This window comes from Microcaecilia unicolor, chromosome 1, assembly GCF_901765095.1.
Source record: "Microcaecilia unicolor chromosome 1, aMicUni1.1, whole genome shotgun sequence".
In the NCBI taxonomy this organism is placed as follows: Eukaryota; Metazoa; Chordata; class Amphibia; order Gymnophiona; family Siphonopidae; genus Microcaecilia; species Microcaecilia unicolor.
The window spans coordinates 516,026,714-516,054,679 of record NC_044031.1 but is presented as its reverse complement, the minus strand read 5'-3'; the positions used below and the strand labels follow the sequence as shown (position 1 = coordinate 516,054,679).

The 27,966-nt window shown below is 41.6% G+C and overlaps 1 protein-coding gene across 1 annotated transcript in view; it reads right to left on the bottom strand.

The window, feature by feature from the left end:
- Positions 1–27,493, bottom strand: part of KCNB2 (potassium voltage-gated channel subfamily B member 2) — a 401,524-nt gene extending 374,031 nt beyond the window's left edge. Inside the window, exon 1 of the mRNA XM_030190172.1 lies at positions 26,915–27,493. Within this exon, the coding sequence (XP_030046032.1) occupies positions 26,915–27,493 (579 nt within the window). The remainder of the gene's footprint in view (positions 1–26,914) is intronic.
- Between the last annotated feature and the right edge of the window lie 473 nt (positions 27,494–27,966).

Below are 27,966 nucleotides of genomic sequence, written 5' to 3'. Positions count from 1 at the left end.
TCACAAAATCATTCATGGAGATGCTCCGGTCTATATGTCAGACCTCATAGATCTACCACTCAGGAACTCCAAAATATCATCTCGCACATTCCTAAATCTCCACTTCCCAAGCTGTAAAGGACTAAAATACAAACTGACACATGCATCCAGTTTTTCTTATATAGGCACGCAGCTATGGAATGCACTACCAACTGCTATGAAAAAAATGCACGATCTAATCAACTTTCGGAAATCCTTGAAGACCCACCTCTTTAACAAAACATACCATAATAAGCCATCATCTGAACTTTAGTACAGTACCGTTTTCATCTGTTATTCCATTAATGTTCTCTCTATATATGTTACATTTATACACTATATTTCCCATGTTTCATATAAATACTAATTGTATATGTTTATTCAGTCATGTTGATACCATGACGGAGCAATGTAAGCCACATAGAGCCTGTGTCATTCCCTTTTCCTGTCCTCAGAGGGCTTACAATGAGCCCTTGGTTCATAGTGGAAGTCTACGATAGACTGAATCCTAACAAACTGAATACATGACGGGCCCAACCTAAGGTCACGGTCTGGAACAGGACAAGGCCAGAAGCTGGCGGCTTCTTAGGAACCCACTCATACACAGAAACCGTCTGCTTCTCAGGAACCCACTCACATAGTCAGACGCTGGAAGCTGAACTGGAACCCACTCACACACAGAGAGAGACAGGAAGCAGAGATGCCAATACTGGAGATTTACCACTGCAGTGCTGGAGATTGAAGGCCAAATGAGTGAGATTTTTCTCATGAGCCCCAGCCTTGTGTAAAACTAGTTCTGGCAGATGCACTTACGTATTACAATCTATCTATCTATCTATCTATCTATCTATCTATCTATCTATCTATCTATCTATCTATCTATCTATCTATCTATCTATCATCTAATTAAATAGACCTTTTACTTAATGTGTGGGGATTAATTCAACATAAGACTCCAAGAATATCCCAAACACTAATTAATTTAGTCCATTCATCAGAGAACTATATATCACAGCGTGACCATCATGCACAGTCAAAATATAAACAATGATTTTATATAACGGGGATCTTCAGATTTTCCACCGCTTCCACCATCCGGGAACTAAGCCCCAAACTGATAATGGTGCTGCTCACATCCTCATTGATCAACCTGTGATCTTTTCCTATATCATACTTTTTGTTTTCTTTTAAATATTTTTTCTTTTTTTTTCCTACGTTAATATCTTCAATTTCATAATGTACAAAATATATCTTATTAAGACTACTTAGTTTAAAGTAACTATCAGCAGCAATTTTCTCCCAGAGGTTTAAGCTGTTGGAAGACAGAGGAGACTTGGCCTAGGGCAAAGAAAAGCAGCACAGTGTCAGGGAGCCCGTTCCCTGGCACTTGAAAAAGCAGCCTGGTGGGAGGGAGGCTGGGCATACCACCCAAATATGGAAAGGAGAGTAGTCCTGGGCCATGAATAATGCTGCACCCGGTGGAAGGGAGGCCAAATTCCTCACCAGAATATGCATAAGATAGCTGGCTTGGGCCTTGAAAGCATGAGTTGAAGGAAGAAGGAAGAGAATGCAAGATGGGGGGATACAATGCAGGAGGAGGGGCAGGAAAAGGCAAGAAAAACCCTTTCCCCATGCACACACACCACCTCACAACCCATCCTTTCAGCCACCCTATCACACAACACATTTCCGTAGACATACCTACACTCTTCCTTTTACACAAATAAACCCATTACATCTGTCACACATCCCATAGCTCCCTTCTCCCACTACATCGCTGCTGCCAGTCTATGGAGACATATCCTACTTTGATTTTCTCATCTCTTTTCCTTTGGTTTTTCCCTTGGTAATGGGACTGCCTCTCTCTTTCTTTTGTTAAAAAAGAACAATTGAGTTTCTGCTAGTTTATCATGCCTGACAAACTAGATTTTATTTAAGCTGACATAAATTTCTCAGTAGGTCACATTCTGATATATAATGTACAGTATTAACTAAAATATGATTTAAATAACTGGAGAAATTTGCTCTTGTAGATTTAACATCTATTATAGCAGTATGTACAGGCCCTAGAACATTAATTATTATTAACAATCAGATTAGAAGAATTTCAATAGGAGAGAGGCACTAGGTGAAGATGTCAAAGCCACTGAGGATGTGAAGGTCCATTAATATGCGATCTCTCGGCCATTATAAACTTTTATTATTAAGAGTTCTGAATAGCTTCTATTAGGTCATCCATCTTACTCACTTTCCCATTAGAACCTCTTGCAAGCTCATTAAGATCATGGCCAAGTGTGAGGGCATTTGAATATGCAGTGACACCTATGAGTTGACCTTATTAACAAATGACATGATCTTGCTTATCAGCAACCCACACAAAGCAGTTACAGATATAATTGAACAGATTAAACCTATCAGGATTCTAGCTAGCTAGAGGATTAATCTTTATAAAATCAAGAGCCTTCCCTATTCACAGTAAAAACTGTAAGGAATGGCTGCAAACATTTTCCTTTGAATGGACCAGCGATTTAATTTAAATGGAATTTATATTCCACTTTAAAAAACAAATATCTCCTCTAAATATCAATATCACAAAACAACAAGAAAGCATATTTAAATAAAAACAATTACAAATTGCAACATTAAAACAAAATATGACATATAGGGCCCCTTTTACTAAGCTGCAGCAAAATGGTGCCTACGCTGGCGTTTGCGCATGTTTCTGACACACTCTGAGGCCCCCTTTTACTGCAGCAGGTAAAAGGTAGGTCTTGCTTTTTTGCAAGAAATGGCCATGCGGCAAATAAAGCATTTGCCACGTGGCCATTTTGGGGGGAAGCCCTTACTGCCACCACACTAACCCGGCGGTAACCGGGCAGTGCACGGCACTGCCCGATTACTACCGGGTACACACCGGCGCTACAAAAATAAATATATTTATGTAGCGCCGGATATGATGGTGCACTGGCGGTGGGAAGTACCACCAGGCTGCTGTGGTAGACGGGCGATACTTCTTTTTTAGCGAGCAGTAAGCCCACGGTGGGCTTACCGCCACTTTGTAAAAAGTAATTAAAGGAGTAGTTCTATAAAGAACTGCCTTGGTATAGGTGACAGAAAGGTGTGTATTTCCTATGTAAATGACCTCTTATCCTATATAATAATTTGTACCTCCAACGTTCTCTGGCTGGCTGACTGTCTAGGTTTGTAACATCTCCTGATGTTAGCAAGCCTCCAGCGTTCCCTTCCCTCTCACTGTCCCACCCTCGCGTAAGGACATAATGACATCAGAAGAGGGTGGAACAGTGAGAGGGAAGGGAACGTTGGAGGCAAGCTGACGTCAGGATGTTATGAATGGAACGGAAGCCAGCCAGCCAAAGAACGTTCAGGTACAAATCGCTGGACATGGAGGGGAGGAGAGAATCATGGGACATGAAGGGGAGGGGAGGGCAGGGCAGAATCAATGGACATGGATGGGATGGGAGGAGAGGAGAGAATCGCAGGACATGGATGGGAGGGCAGGGAAGAGGAGAATCGCTGGACATGAAAGGCATGGGATGGGATGGAAGGGGAGGGAAGAATTGCTGGACAAGGAGGGGAGGGCAGGGAGAGAGAGAGAAAAAAACGCTTACACGAGAGCCTTCCTAGGGCCCGTTTCATTGTTGACAAAATGGACTTGGTTCCACTAGTAGAATACTAACTAGTAAAAAACTATGTGCCATGTTTTGATGGAGTGTACTTTGCAGTGAGTGTGTGCATGGGGAGAGTTTAGGCAGAGCATAAGATCATAAGAACATAAGAACAGGAATACTGGGTCAGACCAAAGGTCCATCTAGCTCAGTATCCTGTTTCCAACAGTGGCCAATCCAGATCACTAGTACCTGGTAGGAATCTAAATAGTAGTAACATTCCATGCTACCAACCCCAGGGCAAGCTGTGGCTTCCCCATGTCTATCTCAATAGCAGACGTTTCCTCCAGGAACTTGTCCAAACCTTTTTTAAACCCAGATACACTAAACGCTCTTACCACATCCTCTAGCAATGAGTTCCAGAGCTCAACTATTTGCTGAGTAAAAACATATTTCCTTCTATTTGCTTTAAAAAGTATTTCCATGTAACTTCATTGAGAGTCCCCCCTATTCTTTGTACTTTATAAAAGAGTAAAAAATCAATTCACTTGTACCCGTTCTACACCATACAGGATTTTATAGACCTCAATCCATAAGTACATAAGTTACCATCACACTGGGACAGACCGAAGTTCCATCTAGCCCAGCATCTTGTTTGCAACAGTGGCCAATCCAGGTCGCAAGTATCTGGCAAGATCCCAAAACAGTACAATACATTTTACGCTGCTTATCCTAGAAATAAGCCGTGGATTTCCCCCGTCTTTATGTCCCCTCAGCCATCTCTTTTCCAAGTTGAAGCGCCCTAACTTCTTTTAAAAAAACATTTTATTTATGAAATTTTAAAATTACATATCACAGTAGAACAACACTGTAATTACACATTTCAGAAAATCCAGCCAGGCAATAATTGTATAAAGGAAAAAGAAAGAAATAACCATTATCGCGCACAATAAAGGAAAAAGGAACTGAGAAAGGAAAAAGAATAGAATATTAAGTTCAAGAAATATAAATCATATAAGAACACTTCTTCCACTACATTCCCCTAGCCAGCCCAACGGTAGTTGTAAGCCTGAACTCTTAATTATTCTTTCTCCACAATTAAATTCAAGAGTGATTTGGGTTCCACAAAAGAATAAGTTTTACCCTAAATGATAATATACATTGACAAAGAAATGTTAACACAAAATTCATGACTAAAGCCAAGTCTCTAGGCCTGAGCACTCCTGGCGTCTCTGGTGCATATCTCAAGAAAGATTATGAAAAACACATATTTTAAAGCTCAAAAACAACTCTCTCATGAAACGGAAATACAGACAAAGGATATTATTTTTACCTGATTCTAAAGCAAAAGTCAACAATAAGATTGTTCTTTGGGTAATAACTTCAAAAGATGATTCAAGAAACTGTCAGATTCAGTTGACCAGTCTGTCGTCTTTCTGGGTTTTGGTGAGGTCTCAACATCAAATATTGATCTTGTACAAGTGGTGGTAAAGCTTCCAAAGGTGTTTTTAAAATATCCATAAAATACTTCTATGCCATATCTAGTGGTGAAATCAGAGGTGATTTGGGAAAGTTCACAAATCTCAGCCTTTTCTTTCTAATTTGGTTCTCTAAATACTCTATTTTCTTAAATGAATACAATTTATCCTTCATCAAAGCCACATTAGAAAGCTGATGCTCAGCTAATTTAGCCTCCAAAGCCCCAACCTGATTGGAATGTTGCTCCAATATCTTTTCATGGGCTGTAATAGTACCAGAGTCATTAAAATTTCAGGGTAACGACTTTAGGTCTCACCAACTCTGCTAGTTTAGGCTGGGCAAGCAGCAACTCTTGAGAAAAGGGCTGTGAAATCACAGTCTGTTGTAACCGCAGCAGCTCCTGTTCTTTAGATGTTCCATCATGCAATGTAAGAACTGCTACAGGAGACTCCTCTAGTGAGTTAGAGAACAGCATATTCCCAGCTGACCCTGGATTGTCATCCCACAGTATGCTCATTTACTGGCTGCATAGACGTTGCTTGCACAATGGGGCTCAAAGAAACTCCGTCTCCACTGCTGCCTCTGAACGAATCCTAGAATGGAGCCGAAAGAGAAACGGGTGTGGTAGCCACTGTAGCGCCAATACTGTGCATCGTCGTCTGCCAAAGCATGGGGGTAAGAGCGGGAGCAGAGGGTGTTTTCCACTTCTAACCCTTCCTCTTTTTTCCCATAATATCAGGGAATCAGATTCTCCAGGCTCACGGTCAAGCAGTGAGGGTACAACTTCCAGCCGGTGCATCTTACAGAGCGGCCATCCTGGTTCCAGAAGTCCGAGCAGTGATAACCTCTTTAGCCTTTCCTTTTATGGGAGGAGTTGCATCCTTTTTATCATGTTGATCGTTCATCTTTGAAACTTTTCTAATTCTACTTTATCTTTTTTTTTTTTTTTTTTTTTAGATACGGTGACCAGAATTGAACACAATACTCAAGGTGAGGTCACACCATGGAGCGATACAGAGGCATTACAATATTGTTGGTTTTATTTACCATCCCTTTCCTCATACTTCCTAGTATTCTGTTTGCTTTTTTGGCTGCCGCTGCACACTGGGCAGAAGATTTCAGTGTATTGTCTACAGTGACACCTAGATCTTTTTCTTGGATACTATGTATGAGATAGACTTGCATACCAAGGAAGCAGTGCATGCAAATCTGTCTCATGCATATTCATTGTGGATATCCTGAAAACCTGACTGACTAGGTGTGCCCTGAGGACTGGATTGAGCAGTGCTCTAAAGAACTGTCTACCTAACCTTTACAGATTTATCTCATTAAAGAACCAAATTTTAATTTTTTACAAAAAGAATAGTAGTTCAATTTGATTTATTTGTATCTATTTTTTATTTTGTTATCCATAACTGAAATAAAATGTGCATCCAATACAACATCCTTCTTATAGTTATTCATATCAGAGAATGACATTTTCTACCAACACCCCCATTTCCCAGCTGTCCCCCTATAATTGTAAACATGTCATCCTCCTCCAACTCCTGCTAGATGCTTCCCTTTCAATAGTATCTGCTTTATATTCTACTGTCACCTCACAACTAGAACCAAAACCAGCCTAGTGGTGCACCTTGGTGGGAGTTTGCATTGTTTTATTCAATTTGAATTTTAATTCAGGTGGCTTTGAATTTCATAATTGGATGCTCAGCCCCGCTACGTAGATAATGATGAAGAAAAAGCAAATTTGCTAAATAGATACTTTTGTTCTGTTTTCACAGAAGAAAATCCTGGAGAAGGACCGCGATGGACTGGCAAAAGTGCAAATGAAAATGGAGTAGATATAGCACCGTTCACAGAAGAGAATGTGTATAAACAACTTGAAAAGCTAAAGGTGGACAAAGCCGTGGGACCGGACGGGATCCACCCCAGGATATTAAAGGAGCTCAGAGAGGTTCTGGCGGGTCCTCTTAAAGATTTGTTTAATAAATCATTGGAAACGGGAGAGGTTCCGTGAGATTGGAGAACAGTGGATATGGTCCCTCTTCACAAAAGTGGTGATAGGGAAGACGCTGGAAACTACAGGCCAGTAAGCCTCACTTCAATTATTAGAAAAGTAATGGAAGCGATGCTGAAGGAAAGGATAGTGAATTTCTACACTTCTTCCTGTCACTAACACGTAAAAAAAAGTCTTGTTCCTTTGTTTTACCATCTCAGCTATTTTTTTCGTCTATTGGTTTCTTTGCTTTTCTGACTACTTTTCCAAGCTCTCTTTGCTTTGCTTTTCCTGATGTTGTTGCCAATCTCTTTTAGTTTATGAATGCTGACCTTTTGGCTCATCATTCTTGCTACTTGTTTTGAAAACCACAGTGGCCTCATTTTATTCAGAGGTAAAGGGGAAGAATTTTGATTAACAAATGTTTCTGTTTGGTATTCACAGGAGTAGGGACACAAAAACAAACCCCATGTAGGAATGGAAATGAGTTGGACAATTATAGTTATTTTTCTTATATTCCGCTAATTTCATTTACAGTGGTGGAAATAAGTATTTGATCCCTTGCTGATTTTGTAAGTTTGCCCACTGACAAAGACATGAGCAGCCCATAATTGAAGGGTAGGTTATTGGTAACAGTGAGAGATGGCACATCACAAATTAAATCCGGAAAATCACATTGTGGAAAGTATATGAATTTATTTGCATTCTGCAGAGGGAAATAAGTATTTAATCCCTCTGGCAAACAAGGCCTAATACTTGGTGGCAAAACCCTTGTTGGCAAGCACAGCGGTCAGACGTCTTCTGTAGTTGATGATGAGGTTTGCACACGTCAGGAGGAATTTTGGTCCACTCCTCTTTGCAGATCATCTCTAAATCATTAAGAGTTCTGGGCTGTCGCTTGGCAACTCGCAGCTTCAGCTCCCTCCATATGTTTTCAATGGGATTAAGGTCTGGTGACTGGCTAGGCCACTCCATGACCCTAATGTGCTTCTTCCTGAGCCACTCCTTTGTTGCCTTGGCTGTATGTTTTGGGTCATTGTCGTGCTGGAAGACCCAGCCACGACCCATTTTTAAGGCCCTGGCGGAGGGAAGGAGGTTGTCACTCAGAATTGTACGGTACATGGCCCCATCCATTCTCCCATTGATGCGGTGAAGTAGTCCTGTGCCCTTAGCAGAGAAACACCCCCAAAACATAACATTTCCACCTCCATGCTTGACAGTGGGGACGGTGTTCTTTGGGTCATAGGCAGCATTTCTCTTCCTCCAAACACGGCGAGTTGAGTTCATGCCAAAGAGCTCAATTTTTGTCTCATCTGACCACAGCACCTTCTCCCAATCACTCTCGGCATCATCCAGGTGTTCACTGGCAAACTTCAGACGGGCCGTCACATGTGCCTTCCGGAGCAGGGGGACCTTGCGGGCACTGCAGGATTGCAATCCGTTATGTCGTAATGTGTTACCAATGGTTTTCGTGGTGACAGTGGTCCCAGCTGCCTTGAGATCATTGACAAGTTCCCCCCTTGTAGTTGTAGGCTGATTTCTAACCTTCCTCATGATCAAGGATACCCCACGAGGTGAGATTTTGCGTGGAGCCCCAGATCTTTGTCGATTGACAGTCATTTTGTACTTCTTCCATTTTCTTACTATGGCACCAACAGTTGTCTCCTTCTCGCCCAGCGTCTTACTGATGGTTTTGTAGCCCATTCCAGCCTTGTGCAGGTGTATGATCTTGTCCCTGACATCCTTAGACAGCTCCTTGCTCTTGGCCATTTTGTAGAGGTTAGAGTCTGACTGATTCACTGAGTCTGTGGACAGGTGTCTTTCATACAGGTGACCATTGCCGACAGCTGTCTGTCATGCAGGTAACGAGTTGATTTGGAGCATCTACCTGGTCTGTAGGGGCCAGATCTCTTACTGGTTGGTGGGGGATCAAATACTTATTTCCCTCTGCAGAATGCAAATAAATTCATATACTTTCCACAATGTGATTTTCCGGATTTAATTTGTGATGTGCTATCTCTCACTGTTACCAATAACCTACCCTTCAATTATGGGCTGCTCATGTCTTTGTCAGTGGGCAAACTTACAAAATCAGCAAGGGATCAAATACTTATTTCCACCACTGTATATAGGTCAAAGCGGATAACAGAAAGACACTACATCTGAGGCTGGCACGACATATTTTTAAAGATGTTTTTTGAGTGTGGGAGGGGGTTAGTGACCACTGGGTGAGTAAGGGGAGGTCATCCCCGATTCTCTGCGATGGTCATCTGGTCATTTCGGGCACCTTTTTGTGCCTTAGTCGTAATAAAAACACGTCCGAGTGAAAACGTCCAAGTGTTCATCAGGGGCGTCCTTGTTTTTTTCGATTATGGGTCAAGGACGTCCAAGTGTTAGGCACGCCCAAGTCTCGCCTTCGCTATGCCTCCGACACACCCCCTTGAACTTTGGCCATATTTGCGACAGAGTGCAGTTGGAGACATCCTAAATCGGGTTTCGATTATACCGATTTGGACGTCCCTGGGAGAAGGACGTCCATATTCCGATTAAATAATTGTAAACATGTCATCCTCCTCCAACTCCTGCTAGATGCTTCCCTTTCAATAGTATCTGCTTTATATTCTACTGTCACCTCACAACTAGAACCAAAACCAGCCTAGTGGTGCACCTTGGTGGGAGTTTGCATTGTTTTATTCAATTTGAATTTTAATTCAGGTGGCTTTGAATTTCATAATTGGATGCTCAGCCCCGCTACGTAGATAATGATGAAGAAAAAGCAAATTTGCTAAATAGATACTTTTGTTCTGTTTTCACAGAAGAAAATCCTGGAGAAGGACCGCGATGGACTGGCAAAAGTGCAAATGAAAATGGAGTAGATATAGCACCGTTCACGGAAGAGAATGTGTATAAACAACTTGAAAAGCTAAAAGTGGACAAAGCCGTGGGACCGGACGGGATCCACCCCAGGATATTAAAGGAGCTCAGAGAGGTTCTGGCGGGTCCTCTTAAAGATTTTACTTTTACTTTTCTTTACCTTCTTAATGGAGAGATGTGCTGCAGTATTGTCCGCTGTTTTCCTACTTTCCCTATACTTTGGCCATATTTGCGACAGAGTGCAGTTGGAGATATCCTAAATCGGGTTTTGATTATACTGATTTGGACGTCCCTGGGAGAAGGACGTCCATATTCCGATTTATGTCGAAAGATGGACGTCCTTCTCTTTCGAAAATGAGCCCAATAGTGACTAGGATGTAATATTTTCAAAAAGTCTAATAAAATTAAGCATACTCTATAAAATGATGCGTGTAAATTCTAATGGGTGCTGCCAAAAAGGGGGTGTGGCCATGGTCGTGGAATGGGTAGGTAGATCATAGACATTTATAAAATACACCCGCTCCGCACCTAACTTTGTCACCGGCATCCTAGATTTAGTCACACAGACGAGGATATTCTATAAACCGTGCTTAACTTTAGGCACGGTTTATAGAATACACTTAGGTGTATTTTTTTCAGCACCAAGTTTTATGGCGCCATATATAGAATTCAGCCCTTAATGTTTGTCAACATTGAGCTAGCCAGTTACAAGTCAGAGCAACCCAATAGATACCAAATTTAAGGGCCTTTTTACATAGCCATGGTACGGCTACTGTGACAATGGTATGGCAAATCCGCCCTACCGCAGGAGCCTGGTGATGGTTCTGGTGTGCCATGCGCCATTCCAGTGCTTGGAAATTATTTTAATTTTTTTAGTTCCGGAGGCTTACCCGGTGGTAATCAGGCAGCACCATGTGCTACCCAGTTACCGCCGGGTTAGTGGAGGAGCCCTTACCGCTTCCTAAATAGGAGGTGGTAAGGTCTCACCCCGGAAATAGTCGTACTGCAAGTGCTTAACTTACTGCACGACCATTTCCTTCTTTTTAAAAAACCCTCCTTTTACCCAATGCAGTAAAAGGGGGCATCGGCGCATGGCAAACCCATGCGCTGACTCAGCCACAGGGATCCTTTTACCGCAGATTGGTAAAAGGACCCCATAGTACTAGAGCCTTTAATAATAATATTAACAATCCCCCAAAAGTTCTTTGGTACCATTGTTTCTCTTCATAATTGCCAAAATCTCTACGTAAGAATAACCTGTTAGTTTGCCTAACAGAACTATTGGATCCTACTATTTTTGGGACATGCATATATGCGTGTGTATGTATGTCCATATCTGTACATATATGTGAATCCAAAGCAATGCCTCTGTATAAATCCTCATATACTCTATATCACATATCTGGAAAAAATATTGTGCGTAGGATAGACAGTACAAAATGTATTAGCCCCTGCCCCTCCCCCTCCCCCCCACACATATGTATGGTTATCTTCTAAAAAGTGTCCCCATCAGTATCCTGCAATTATGCAGCCACAGGAGAAATTGCATAATTAGTGTCTTGTCACATAATTTCCAAGTGTCTGCACAATCAAAATATCTGAGGCTCCCTTGCTTCATAATTCATTTATATCAAAGTAGTTGCAAAATGCAAGCAGGGCTCAATTAGTGACTGTGTCTTCCTGTCTCAGCCTGGAACACTGCTGCTTGCAGGCTGGCTTTTTAATGTCATTGAGTATAGCTAGCACACAGTTCAGTCAGTAGGGCAAGGGCAGGCTAAAATAAACACAGAAATAGCTTTCCATTCAGACCCAGGAGAAGCATTGTTTCTGCCATCTGTTACTGAAAATACTTATTTGAATGATCTCATTGCTACTGCTGCTGCTGCTGCTGCTGCACTGAAACTAAGATCCATGCATTTCATTTATGAAGATTATTTTTGTTGCTTTTTGTATGTAGTATTTTCCCTTTTATCTCTAGTGGTAGTACCATGAGACTACTGCTAGGGAGTCTGAGGCTGCCATTTTTACGGAGAACCTCTAAAGAATCAGCGACCGGGAATTGTTCCTGTTCCCAACTAACCGCTAGGGATTCTTCCCAGGTATTCAGGACCAGCCCTCCTATTGAGTGATTGGGTTTTTTGCACATGGCCCCACTTTTCTGCTCCTCCTTCTCCTACTACTACTGCTTATCATTTCTATAGCGCTACTAGATGTACACAGCACTTCCGACTGACTCAAGGTTCAAGGTTGTCTTTATTTGATTGTCCACCAAAAGCAAAGCCATCAAACTGGATTACAAAAATTAAAAATAAAAGATAGAAAAGAACTCCATATCAATAAGATAGTAAAGAGGTAGGTAAAGAAAGAAAAAGGGCAAGAGGTTGCGATCCACAGACTCCTAAAGCAAAAAGTCCACTAAGCTCCAACAAATTATAGGCCAACAGCTGACCGAAATAAGTGCATCTTCTGCTGGGCCTTAAAGTGGGAGAGGGTATCCTCAACCCGGAAGGGACAACAGAAGAGCATTCCACAAGGAGGGTCCAGTAATGTTAAACATCATTTTTTGAAGTGAATTCAATGGTGCCTCCTGCCAGGAGTTGCTGCTGGCTAGAACGTAAGGCTCTAGAAGGTATATGGGGCACCAATAAAGAAGACAAAAAAATAGGCGATCCCGAATGCAGTATCTTAAAAACCAAAAGCAAAGTTTTGTAGGCGATTCGCGATTCCACTGGAAGCCAGTGTTCACACCTCAACAAGGGTGTCACGTGATCAAATTTATGGCCATCATGCAGTAATTTCACTGCAATGTTCTGAAGTAGCTACAATATTTTGATCTCCCTCTGTGTCACACCCAACAGCAAAGCATTGCAGGAACCACAAAAGTACGAAGAAGAATGTGAAGCGCATTTTGTGTAATTAAACCACACAGTGTGTCTTTTCACATGGTGCCCCATCCCTTTGTAATCCCCTCAGGCCACCCTTGCAGGTATGTGGTAAGGAAGGGGAAGGGGGTGGAAGGAATTTATTGTTATCAAAAAGTTAGATGGGGAGGTTGAAGGTGGCTGTTGGGGGAGGGGCAGAAATTTTTTTAACAAAGGGATAGGTGTGGGTCAGTGGGGGGGTTGAATTTATTCTTAGAATGGGCTGGGGTTAGGAGCCTAATTTTTCCTATGCACTGTTTAAGTTGCTCCCCAGGAAGTGCCCCAGAGAGCAGCAGCCCCTTTGGGAGTGCTCCTAGGGAAGCAAAGTAAATTTGGTTCTTCAGATATTATTTGCAAAGTTTAATGCAAGCTGCATAACAATGAGCTGCTTTGTATGAATTTGCACGCTTTGCAGATGATTATTGTTTAATTTGCATTTTGATTTAAAAAAATTCCTGCCTTAACCTGCATTATTGAAAAATAATGGGCTTTATTGCCTTAACCAGCTTACTAAATGTGGGGCCTAGATTTGAAAGCACAACCTAGGAGTGGAGGAATAGTTCCATGTTTAGAAAAATGGGCTGAGGACCAGGAAAGACTGGATTCACATTCTGTTTCACCCACTGATGCTCCTTGTGCATGTTATTTATTTATTTCACAGTCTATTGCCTGAAGTATGAATTTAGATTGTGTCACAGTCCTACTGTGACTCGGGAGTCTATGACTGCGCAGGCACCAAAAGGACTCATCCATCATCGCCAAGGAGGCATCTCATCCAGAAAGTTCCATGGGACCCACTTTGACCAACCCCCAGCACGCCCTGCAGTGACGTCAGATGCTGTTGCGGAGAGAGTAATTTAACCCTGTCCAGCCTTCTCTTAGACGCTCTTGCATCATTAGCTGCCCCTGTAGCGATGCTCCTTGTGGGTTCAGAGCACTTCCTGTCTCCTATTTGACTTTGCATGGCTTGCTGCCTATGTGAGAGGGTTCCAGTACAATGTTCAACTACTCATGTGAGAGGATTCTAGTGCATCACTCAACTACTCATGTGAGTGGGTTCCAGTGCAGCATCATGCTGCTTATGAGTGGGTTCCAGCCCAGCTCCTCGCTGTCTGTGTGAGTGGGTTCCAGTTCAGCTTCCTCAGACATACCAAGTCACATGCATTTAGTGTGTGACACATGCAATCAGGCCCCTTCTCCAGCTCACACACTTAAGAGACCCAATCTCATGCATTGACATCCTCCCCTGCCACCTGCAATCCGATACTTCTCCTCCTCTTCTTTTATTTTTTTTTAAACTTTATTTATAAATTTTAAGATTCATACAGTGATGTAACGCTGTTAACAAATGTTGACTCCACTTGACAACCCCGCCCTTCTCCCTCCCCCCCTCTGATACCCTCCCCTCTTTTCTCTTTGTTGTCATACAGTTATCCTGGTCATATTGTCCCTAATTCTAATACTTCTATAGGTAAGAGTCCTTTGCTACTAGTATTATTGACATTGGTGGTATCATCAATTGGGGGGCATCTAGCTCGACCCCCGCCTGAGACCTCCACACTTTATATTTGTCCCATAGTTTGAAGAACTGTATTATTTGTCCATTTTTAATCGCCGTCAGTATAACCTTTACTACTGGGGGATCCTCCTCTTCTTTTAAACGTTCTTTTTACCACAATGTGAGCAGTGCCGGCACTCTTAGCAATAGCAGGTTGCTTCAGCCAATCCCCCAGGACCTTCCTGCAGCTGTGTCTCACCCTTGCTGAAAGAAGGCCACAGAATTGGCTAAAGAAGCCTGCTACTCAGCAGTAGCTGTTTCTGCCATTCCCGGGAGCCTTCCTTCAGCTGCATCCCACCCTTGCTTAAGGATGGCCCTAGGATTGGCTGAAGCTGCCTGCTACTCAGCAATAGCTGCTGCAGCCAATCCCAGGGCCTTCTTTCAGCTGCATCCTGCCCTTGCTGAAGGAAGGCCCTGGGATTGGCTAAAGCAGGCTGCTCTTGCTAAGAGTGCCAGCAATGCATAGATTGCGGCAAGAAGAACTTTTAAAAGAAGAGGAGAGGTACTAGATAACGGGGGAGGGACGATGAGGGAGAGTTATGCTGTATGGTGGGGGGCAAGAAGGGAGACAGATGCTGTATTGTGGGGGTAATGAGGGAGACAGACATACAAGTCACATGCACTTTGCATGTGACACATGCATTGGGCCCCCAACTGCAGCTCACATGCCAAAGCCCCCTCCTTGCATGCACTTAGAAGAGGTGACTTTGGTGTCTGGCATGGGCAGGCTGAGGTGCCCAGTAAGTATCTCTCCCCTTTCCTCCGCTCCCCTTTTTGGTTCCAGCTTCGGTCCTTTCCACCGGTCCTGTCAGTTTTTTTCCTTGCCGCCAGATTCGGTAGTGGCACTGCTTCAATTAAATCAGCCTGCCTCGGGGCTTTGGGTCTCCCCTATGACAACATCCCACCCTCACGGATGCAAATTTCTGCTTCCGCGAGGGTGGACTGCATTACAGGGAAGGCCCGAAGCACTAAGGCAGGTTGATTCAATGGAAGCAGTGCCGCTACTAGCAGCAAAGGCGGAAAAAGTGACAGGGACTGCGGGGAGGGAGAGGGTGGAAGGAGAAAGGGGACAGATGCTGTAACTGGGAAGGAGGGATGAGAAAGGGGGAGGGACACTGGAACCGGGAAGGGGAGGACAATAAAATGGGAGGGATGCTGGAACCAGGAAGAGGGGGAGGAAGGGAAGGAAAGGAAGGAAAGGAAATGGGACAGATGATGGAACTGGCAGGGGGGAGGAAAGGGGACAAACGCTGGACTGGGATAGGGTGGAAGGAGAAAGTGGACAGATACTGGAATTGGGAAGGGGGGGAGGAAGGGAAGGGAAGAAAAAGAACTAGGACAGATGCTGGAACTGGGAGGGGGGAGGAAAGGGGACAGATGCTGGACCATCAAGATGGAGAAGGAAAGAGAGGTGCTGGACCTAGGCATAGAAAGATGAAGAAGGTGCCGGATCCAGGGATAGAAAGATGAAGGAGGTGCTGCTTTACCCCGGGGGGGGGGGGGGGGGGTAGGAAAGGACAGATAAGAAGTGATGACCAAGGAGCTGTAGAGAGAGGGAGAGGGATAGATGCTGGACCAGCTTGGGGGGTGGGAGTAGAAGGGAGGAAGAGAGTCAGACTGGAGGAGAGGAAGGTAGGGGGGAAAGACACTGGACCCAAGAGGGAGATATAATGGGTTGGAAGGGGGAGGAAGAGAGATGGTGAAGGAGAGAGATATCGGTCCTATGATAGAGAGAAGGCGGTAGGGGGTGTGAGGTATAGGAGGAAGGGAAAAGAGAGAGGAGGGACAGGAAGACATGGAAGAGATACTGGACATTGAGGGAGCACAGGGACAGGGACACAAGAGCAAAGCAGGACAGAGAGGAAATAGAGACACATAGGGACAATATTGGACATTGGTGGGGGGGGGGGAATGTTGATCACAGAGGAAAGGATAGACTGTAGGACAGGTCAACATAGGGAAGCAGAGGAAAGTTGCTGAATTTAGAGGAGGAGAGGGACACTGTACATGGAAGGAGGCAGGAATAGAGACAGATACAGAGGGAAAATGATGGACACGACAGATAGGGACACAGAGGGAAGATGAATGGTGGACATAGAGAGAGAGAGGAAAAGTCAAATGGACAGGAGACCCTGCACAGACAGGACAAAAGCAGAAGAGACACCAGGACTCACATGAATAGAAAAATAAAATGCTCAAACAACAAGGGGAGAAAAAAATTATGTTAGCTTTTGAAAATGCCCATCTCTGTTTTTTTGCATTTCAGTTTCTCTCTATTATTGTTGTGTGCAGAGTCTGACTTCCTGAGATTTCCAGTTCAGTTTCATGCCTTCATCCCTCTATTACTGATGTGTGGTCCCTTGTTTCATATTTGTTGATGGCCTATCTGTTTTTTTTTGTCTCCAACTGAGGCAGTGATTCCCAAACATTTTACTATAGCAGAGCCCCTAAAATATTTTTTCATACACCGAGGAACAATCAATTTATGTAAACATGTAAATGTTCATAGAAACAGAGTCTACAATCTAATTTCTTAAGGAAGAGAGTTTGAGGATCCCTAGGGTTCTGAAGAACCCAGTTTGGGAATCACTGGAATAAGGTATGATACTCTGCTAGCATGTAGTGCCTGTGTAGAGATCTTGTTGCAGTCATGTTTGTTTTGTGTTTTTTCAATAGGTAGGGTATTAATGTTTTAGGGCATGGTATAATATTTACAGTGCCTTTTCATATGTAAGGTTGTTGCTTTTTGTATCTTGGGAGCTAGTGCTGTTAAGGCATGGTAAGGTTCTGAATGTGTTTTTACACAAGCTTCTGCATAGTGTTTTGTAGTGGAGGGATCGTGTGTTGGCCTTACTGAGCTGACACCAAAACTTTAATCTAATTTTAGTTTGTCATAACATCAGACGGGATTTTATGCAGAATCTGTTGTGTGTTGAGATAGTTGTCTTTATAGCAGATATGTGTGTGATCAAGTTTAAATCATGAGATACTGCCAGATGAGGGATCTTTAAATACAGTAGAATTGTTTCCATAGTTTTGTATGTGGTTTCGTGTTGTGTTTTACATAATTGTGTTTAAAATATGTAACATCATCCATGAAGACACATGAAGGCATTATTTTTCAATAAGAATAGCCAGCAGCCCTTCCTTGGACTTCAGTCCCTTCACCACCATTTCAAATTTATAGATTGAATGCACTGAGAGGAAAACCTCACTCATTGACCTTTAATTTCACTTACTGGGATGGTAACTGTCACTCTTCTGGATGGGCCACCCTTGGCATCTCCGACAACAAATGTAGAAAAGCTAATTTTATTTTCTATTTATTGATTGTAATACATCAGTTTTTGGTATGTGCATCTGCCAGAACTAGTTTTATACATGGCTGCGGCTCATGAGAAAAATCTCACTCATTTGGCCTTCAATCTCCAGCACTGCGGTGGTAAATTTCCAGCACTGAGATGGGCCACCCTTGGTGTCTCTGCTTCCTGTTTCTGTCTGTGTGAGTGGGTTCCAGTTCAGCTTCCAGCATCTGACTATGTGAGTGGGTTCCTGAGAAGCAGACGGTTTCTGTGTATGAGTGGGTTCCTGAGAAGCCACCAGCTTCTGGCCTTGTCCTGTTCCAGACCGTGATCTTAGGTTGGGCCTGTCACGTACTCAATTTGTTAGGATTCAGTTTATTGTAGACTTCCACTATGAACCAAGGGCTCACTACCCTGAATCATAACAGATTGTAAGCCCTCTGAGGACAGAAAAATGACAATTTTACCAATGAAAAGGGAGAGCTAATTCCAAATCCAAATACCTGAGGCAATGGAGGGTGCAGAGACTTGGCAAGGTCATAAGGAGCATCAGCAGAATTTGAACTCTGGCATTGCTGGCTCAGTCTATTGCTCTTTTACCTAAACTCTTATTTTTAAGCTATCCTATTTATTGTGAGCGTGCACACCCATGCAAATGTTCATACTTTGTATTGCTATTTGAATATTTTTACTGCTGTAATTGTAATTGTCTATTGCTCATGTTTGATTTATTCTTACATACACCGCCTTGAGTGAATTCCTTCAAAAAGGTGATAAATAAATAAATAAATAAATAATCAGGGCGCCTAGAGACCACATCTTCAAAAAGATATAAAAGGATGGAGTCCATCCAAAGGGCAGGTATTAAAATGGTCAATGGTCTTTTTCATAAAGTATATGGGGACAGATTTAAAGATCTCAGTATGTATACTTAGAAAGAATGAAGGTTTGAGCTTTCATTCAGAAACTTATCAAAACCTTTTGTAAACTCAGCTTTGCAAAGTACCATTATCATATCCTCCAGCAACAAATTCCAGAGCTTAATTGTGCACTGATTGGAAAAATATTTTCCATGGTTTGTTTTGAATGTACTACTTAGTAACTCCATAGCATGCCCTTCAGTCTTTATGCTTTTTGAAAGAGTAAACAGCTGATTTGCATATACCAGATTCACTTAACTCAGGATTTTATATGCCTCTCTTATTGTCCCTGTCATGTATTCTCTTGATATACAAAGCATTTTTTGTAACTGCAGGGTTTGATGCAGTTCAGAATACCTCAAATGTTTCTTCAGTGTTTTGAATGAAACTAAAACCCGATGACAAATGCAACACAGTAATTTGCTTTGGTTATTCAATATATGGTAATTTTTAAGGTTAAACCACCTGATATTTAAAAGTACTTAACCGTCCAGGTACGGCACTCTCCCATTCTTCCCTTTCCCTGATATTTCATTTTTCAACTGTGGTAACACTGTTTTTCATGACTAACACACTAAAAGAAAAGCCACAGCTAGTGATGCTTTGGTGTTATTGATGCTTCTGTGCAATTCAGTACAAATATAACCCTGGCAAAGATTAGTAGTCACAGATCTAAATATAGAGCTGAAATGGGCATGGTAAAATGTAAGGATTGTCACCATCCCTCCCCTTCAGTGGGATATCCTGCTAGCAACTGATGGCATCCGGAACTGTCTTACTATTACTTGGCTGCCCTTTGTGGTGAGCTGGCACATATTATCCCTAGGCTATTTTAGGCATTACGTAGCAATTGTGGCTGCTTCAGGCTCCTTGAAAAACTGATTGACATCGAGAATAAAGAGAGAGCAGGGACTGACCCAGTGGTGTAGGGCAATGCTCTGCCATCCAGCTGCTGCTCTGTGGGATAGCCACTGGTTGTTTGGGAAGGGTGGGAAGTCATCCCCTTCAGCCCCTGGGAGGGAGAAAGATTCAGGAAACAGATAGCTTTAGAGTGAGGATGGATTGGCTTTCTTAGCCACAGTAAACTGCTGTGGTTTCAGAACTGATATATGTGAGAACAAGTTGGAAAATATATATTCACAGTGTGATACAATGGTGTGTTTCCCTATCTTCCATTCTCCATATTTTGGATATATCATCTGGGGAAGAGGTATGGTGTAGTGTAGCTCACTAGGGTGGCAGGGGTTGTCTAGTAGGGGGATTGCATGTGGTGAATATGTGTGTGTGTGTGAGGTATATGTCTATGAGGTCAGTGAGTGGAAGTGGAAGTGTATATGTGGGCTTGTGGGGTGGATATATGTACTTGCAGGGAGGGGGTGAGTGTGCTGGGGTACAGGGTGGATAGGATATAATCTTTGTCCCATGCACTCTCCATTCCATCTTCCCTATTCTTCTCTTCCCTCTCCTTTCTCCTCTCATGCCTTGGTTTTTTTCAAGGGAAGCTGGTGGCACATTGTGCCAAAAATCTAGCTAATGTAACTGGAAATGTATACTGACCACTGGTCTCTCCAGATTAGCAAGAATCAATCATCCATCCGTATAAGGAAGTGAGGACTTAAGCTGCAGTGGTGGCAAGGAGTCAATGTGTACATCCCTTTATCTGGGGAAAAGAAAGCCCTTCAGCCCTCAGAATCATTCTTCCTCTCAGGACCAACCCAAAAGTATCAAATGACTTAAGTGAACCTTCAGCTGTGCTACTTCCCTTAGTTCAACAATGCTTCTTCAATCTTTTGGCCAGCTCAGGAGAAGGTAGAGGGCAGTAGTGAGAAGAGAATCAGGGGAAGTCTCTGGAGCATATCAGAACTGCACCACCACCCCTCTAAATTCTGTCACCTTAGGCTGGGCCAGCCTTTTATCCTCTACTCTCTCCTGCCCTGAGGACATATTCTTACAAAAGTAGTGGATCCTAGGCCCAATGGTGGAAGTACTGGTAGCAGCATGGGGTTGTTAAGGTTTGCAGAGCCTTCATACACATTCCTCTCCCAGACCTCACCTCTTCCTGGCATTCATATGGGAGAATGTCCCTGGGATAGGAATGCATTCCTAAAGCCATGTGCAACTTCACAATTCCAAGATGATGATACTTCTACAGCCAATGGGCACTGGAATGGCCATTATTTTATAAGAATATTTCTGTGGATCAGGGAAGAGTGTGAAAGGTTTTTTTTTTTTTGGGGGGGGGGGGGTTGGGGGGTTGTTAGTCTTATTGTTCTTCAGATGATGGTACCTGGCTTTCTACCATCCCTTTATCTTTAGCTGCTGCATGCAGTCTTCCTCCTCTTCAGATGGTGATTCCTGGGCCCCCTGTCACCTGAACGCTCCTGGCTGCTACCCTCCTGCTTCTGACTCAGTGCTTGTGCAGCCACACATGCACAAAGAAATATGGAAAAAGTCAAACAGCCCCCCAGTGCAGATGGGCATAGCTTCAGCAGCCAGCACTGCTGCTTTTTGCACAATACATCTTAAAAGGGCAACTCATTTAGACCAGCAGGGATTCCCCCTGACAACAGCAGCTGAAAATGGATAGCTGGGTTGCCCTTTCAATCATACTGACATGAATGAACCAAGAGAATTGTCTGGTTGTTGCAGGGTGAGCAGAGTTTAGATAATGTTACCCAAGAACCTGCATAGAAGCAAATTAGAAGGGTAGGAAAATGAAAATAAATAAATAGGAAGGTAGAAAGGAGAAAAGGAAGAAGAGGGTGCAATGATCCGTGATAAGAAGAATCGTGTACTAAGCTGCAAGGGAACTCGCAGAAATGAACTGGCACCGTGAAAACTGTTTTTGATAGTGCCAGCTCATTTAAATATTACAGAAATCCAGAGTGCTACATTTTCCTTATGATAAAGTTCATATAAAATCGTGGACTTGATCATTTAAAAAACAAAACAAAACCCTCAACTGCATCTCCCTGTGGTGCAGTTCAGCCTTGCAGGAAATGATAGTGGTCCATTTCTGCATAAATTAGCTCATGTGAAATTACTAATGGACTGATTTGCGTGATTTTTCAGCTCATTAGTCTTTTGTGGAATAGCATGTACTAAAAGGTGAAGGAGCTTGCTCTAAACTTCACAAATGCAATAGTCTTGTTTTATTTGCTGTTCTTCCTTGCACTATCACCTTTGTGAAGCCTTTTGCTGCTTCATAGATTGATCTCCAAATGACCTTGTCTGGAAAAATATTACTGCAGGAAAAAACAACAACAAAAGAAATGCTGCAGATTGTATATTAACGGCCTATTCGCTTTTTCCCTGCAATATTTAATAGGCAATCGTAGTGCAGAGTAATTCTCATCTAACAAGTGAGTTTTAACATCTATTTCATTTGAGCATAAAACATGTATAAGTAATGACTGTAATGTACAGTGATATCAAACCACAATCCAGAGCAGCTTAGAGTATCTTCTCTGGTCTGAGGAGTAACTCATCTGTGGGACGCTATCAGTATCACTCATTGGCTAAAGGTAGTTACCAAATTGCCACTTCCCTGTCCATGCTGTGGTCAGGCCCCACCAGTCCCAGTTGTTTGGATCCTTGCCTTGCAGTGTTGCCTGTGAGGAAAGCCCAAATTTTTGCGGGATGGCATTTTTTTTAAAACAACACGTACAGGCTAGAAGTACCAAGTACTTTCCCCATAGACATACAATCGGAAAAGCCCTTTCATATATCAGGCCCACAACAGAACAGTGCTGTGTTTTCAAAAAGACATTAAATTGTGAATAGAACAAGAAAACATATAAGCAAAAGTCAGCTCATATTAACTGCTGAAATATCCTTGCTAGCCTAGAAATTCACAACCTACTGCCATTAAAAAGGACATGCAGTTCATTACACATATGCTATTTTCAATCATGTCTGTATTATGGCAGAGAACGCGCACATCCACTTGACCCACTGCCACTAATAGTCACCCTGTAAATTCTCATTGTTTCTGAGGTTACTAATCCCACCCAGGAGTAAAAAAAATATCAAGTCGCATGTTGTGAATTGAGTTTTGGCATGAATGCCGGTGCTTCATGCAGGCAACAGGACATAAATCCAGTTTATTCTTGGCACAGTTTCTCTTTGGTGAGCAGAATGAGGACTGAAACCAGATTAATTAGTCTAAAACGAAATGCTGGAGGAAATCTAAACATGGCATGAATCCAGTTAGTTTAGGATGTCGGTGAATGTTATGTGTACAGATGCACTCCTTTCCTCAGTTTTTACCTGTGCTTCATGGCAACGAAATATATTTCAGCACTTGAGAAACTCTTCACAGCTACTGTGCTAATACTTAACAGCAGATATTGAAGCATAGTGGTTTCTAAATGACTGAACATTTCATGAAAGCATTAGCACTTACTGTGGCAGATTCAGCCTGTCAAGGGCTGCAAGTACCACAGATAAATATATCAGTTAATCATGCAAAGCAGTCATGCAATGAGGGGGTCTCTTCCAGAGCAGGGAAGATTGACATGAAAGCTGTTCTTTCATATTTACAATTTCCAAAATAGCTGTATCAATAGTTATATGATACCGTCCGTGTCTCATGAGAACCCTATTTAGAATTTAAACTAAATAATCTTTTAAAGACCAGTGCAGGAGACAGGTAAACAAGCTTTTACAGTGAAAATAGCTGATGATAAGCCATTGCAGTTTTTTGTGTGATGTCTAATGGCAAACAGTAAAAGGTTAAGAATGGACAATAAGTTACTTTGGCAATTAAATTTTAATAGTCAGACACAGACATAATTTCCTTTTCTTTTATTAATGGTGACTATAGTCAGTGTTGAAGATAATTAGGTGAAGGAAATAGATTAAAATCAGACATTTATGGATGCTCTTTTGAAAGTATACACATGGGTACATTCTGCAAATCTCCAAACCGGGCTCTATTGAAATATTCAGTTGGAGCATACTGTAGAAGCTTAAAATTGACTAAATATTTCTTTCTGGACAGTAGGTACTATTACACAAATAGCTCTCAGGTATGCATGATGTGGATGATTTTAAAATGTCTTCTTTGTCTTAGCCATGCATTCACTGAATTATACCTAGACACTGGTACTTCTCGATCTGGGATCTGTATTGAATGTTCATCAATTAGAATGTTAGTTCAGAGAAATAATATCTGTGGTTATTGAGCCCCTAAGAGTCTGTGCTCCCAGTACAGACAATGAACGCCATGATTATCATTCGTAGCTGTGCATGAAAGGGATGGGTATGAAAACGTCTTAGTATGTCAACAGCTTTAGTAACGCCACTCAAAGCAGTGGTGAATTGCAATATTTCACATGTTAATGTTCACCTAAGAATACTTTATTTTGTCTTTATAGTTAACTAATGTTGAATTACCATGGATTGTATGGGGATGTATTCTCAGCATCTACCCGTATTCTTCCATACCATTCTCTAAAGTGGCAAGCACAAGCACATATGCCCATGGGAAACAAACAGAAGGTGGTCTAAGGGCTGCACATACACTGAATACATAATCCCTCTGTTTTCATAATCAATATGAATAATGCATTTAGAATTATTGTTCTTTTTCTGCATGATGCAACAAATTGCAGAATATCCAAACACAAAGGCCAAGCTACAACTCTAAAGAACTAATGGGAGCAACCCCCAACTGCTGAAAGCAAAAAGCCACAGACAGAATTCCCCTTGTAGTAACATACAACCCAGAGCTGGAAAAACTGAGGAAAATCATAAGAGAACTACAGCCACTACTCCAGGAAGATGAATTACTGAAAGAGATATTCCCATCTCCACCAGTGCTGGCCTTCCGACAGCCACCCAATTTAAAACACAAGCTGATCAGAAGTAAACTTCCAACACAGATGGAAAAAGAAAAGGGCGCGTTTCCGTGTAACACAGCCAGCTGCAAACTATGCCAAAACATTTCACAAGACCCCACAGTCATTCACAAAGGAAAAATATTCAACATAAAGGACTATTTTACATGCTCATCTTCCAATGTGGTATATATCATTCAGTGTAAAAAATGTAACGAAGGATGCTATATTGGAGAAACAGGCCAGATGCTTAAGACAAGATTCAATCTGCACAGACATCACATGAAAATAGCCTGTGCCAGTCAAGCCCCCACCCCTGTGGGCCAACACTTCACAAGACCAGAACACTGCACCAGTGATTTCACAGTAAGAATACTGAAAGGTAATTTTAAAACAATACAGGAACGTAAGACCTTTGAAATAAGAATGATTGAATATTTTGACACACAACAAACAGGACTTAATAAGGATCTAGGTTTTCTAACCCATTATAAACCATAAAGCTGTATTTCTCTGTTTATTTCTCTGTTTATTACCCTCCTCTCACCTACCAACACCCATTCTGTTAGAATATCAATGAAATGCTTTGATGTCCCCATGCATACCCCCACTCTCCCGCTCTGTCAGACTCTCAAAGTAATGCTTTGATGTTTCTCTTATATATACTATCTGCTACCACATTTGCTTATTTCCGATCTGACGAAGAAGGGCAACCTTCGAAAGCTAATCAAGAAATGTATTAAGTTATGTCCAATAAAAAAGGTATCATCTTATTTTCTTTTCCATGTTTTATTTTGTTTGATTTCTATTGATAACCTTTAAGAGTGGACTAACACGGCTACCACACCTCTCTACTAAAGAAGAATCAGAACTGAAAAGAAACCATAAGGGCAGTGAACACTGCAACCATGAAATGCTGATTTCAATATATTATGAATAAAGTAAAAACGTGGGCACATATTTGCAACAGTAGATATTCAAATACATTCCACAAGTATATAATATGAAAAAAATCATAAATTTAGAATGATTAGATAAACTATCACTGTCTACCTTTACAAGATGGCAACATTTTTGAATGGTCTATCAGCAGAACCAGCAACATGGCTATGTTTTTCCAGTCTTTATCATGTAAGGAATATTCTATATTTCTATTATACAGAGATAATGCTGGCTTGTGCAGTCGAACAAGAATGACTTTAGCCATAAACCTTTCCTAAATATTGCATGTGGTTTATTCCTATTTGCCTGTTGCACTGTTTACTTTGGCCTCTATTCTGCATAATTTGAAAGTGAGCAATAAATTACATATTGAAGTACATTGCCTTGGGAGAGAGTCCGATGTGCCCCAGATTGGCCTACATAGCTTTTTGCAGCAGAGATAAAATGTTATAGATCAAATATCTTTTGCCCATTATACCTAACTTGCAGTCCATTACCTTTTATAATCTTTAATGGTAATTTGCACATGGCAAACATTAAAAACGGGATGATTTCTTGTATATACGCGTCTACAAAGTAATACAGGAATGTGATGTTTAATATTAAATATTTTGATAATCCTTTATTTGTAATATTTTTTATTATATTAATGAACCGGGCAATATTTTTTCCAACATCATTAACAAAAAATTCTCCATGTAATATTAGTTTGCCTTTTGAAAGGCTGCTGCTCTTTTGAACTAGAGAGACTGCTAAACCAACCCATAGATGGCTTATAGTATTACTACCCTACATAAACAACAGAACATCCCATAGATAAGGTTCTATAAGTATTTAGTTTGCATGTCAAATCAAGTTCACCAGGCTGGAATACAAAGACAAACATGTTTATTTAGATCTAGTTGGCGTGATATACTGGAACATGGCTTTTGGATTTTGAACCAGTCCAATATCTGCCTGACAAGGGTTTCCTAGAGAAATATGAAATTAATTTCTTATTATTTGTTATATGGGAAAGAACTGTTATAACATGTATGTGGAACACACAACTAATATATTAGAGATCTGATTCATCAATCTTTCCCCGATAAACACAGAGTGGGAGAAAGGCCTTACTCAAGCAAACTCTAGGTATCCAATAGAAAAATGATTTTAAAACTAATCTCAGGAACTGAAATGCATTTTTTTGTTCATTTTTGGACAAGGTGAATATAGGGCAGATGGAAAATTTTAAAAAATTGTGAAAGTAACTTCAAACACTGCACTGAAATGCAAGTATTTGCAATTGCATTCAAAAATATATGTTGTGCTTACCTTCAGTGATAGGTTTTCAAATAAGAAATCCATTTTGTGAAGCACCTTATAAACTATGAGACTATGCACTGATACTGCAATTTGCTGTCTTAATAGGTTTGAATAAACACGTCCTTCATCTTACCTTTGCTGCAACTGATGAGTTGGGTTTCTCCAACAAGTCCCAGAGCTTTTTCCTTTTCTCTGGACAGCAGGTGTTATCAAATTCTTCACCTTCTCTTTCTCTCATTGTCTCTGCTTCCCGCCTCAGTTCCTCGTTCATCTGTTCTTTTTTCTGATGGTATCGTGCCTGACAGCAGGACTCCAAATATATCTCATCAATTCCCCAATAATCAAGCTCTTGGCCAAAAGATAGAGCACACATTTCTTCCATCATATGTAGCTTTCCTGTCCTATAGAAATTCAAAATGGAAGTGAATGCCCCCGGATGTCTATCAAAGAAATATTCATTCTCATTTAGCATATAGTCATCGCATACTTCCAGAAGTGTTTCATGAGTGTTGCAGTCTCGTAGTTTCCCTAATCTTGTCCTAGGTAGTCTATCCAAGGTCCTCCATAAGACTTCATGGTTGAGTCCACCTACATTTATTTTGACTCTCCTTGAACAAGACTTGCTTCTGATGATCTCCACTGGTTCTGGTGGAAGAGAAAGGGTAGATCTAGAGATCTTCCTATTCAGCCCTGAAGGACCTTTTTCAGCCATGTTGAATATCTCCAGGGTATTTGGGAAAATATTAAGGTAGCAAAAGTGTTCAAGGTGGATCTCCTTTAGATATACTTCCCCATGCTTGAGGCTGTAAAAGTAAAATATTTGGATGAGTTTCAACAAGTTTATTCCTAAAGACATTTGTCTGGGCAGAAAGTTTGTTATAAGAGGGGAGGGATGCTCTTTTTCTAGATGTGGAGGGGCATTTTTGATATGATGTCTTAATTTGATTTTGGATGCTTTATGCAAAACGTAGCGAACATGGCCACTTTCAAACTAGAAAAACATCCAACTTTTTGTTTCAAAAATGGCCTTTTACTAGACATTTTTGTGCTCAGTGCATTTATCTTTTAGGACTATTTTTGGAACAAAAATGTCCATGGGGAAAAAGCACACAAAAACAAGCCATTAAATGTATGGGGGGAGGGGGGCAGAATCCTTAGTAGACTGGCCACACAGACATCCCAGCA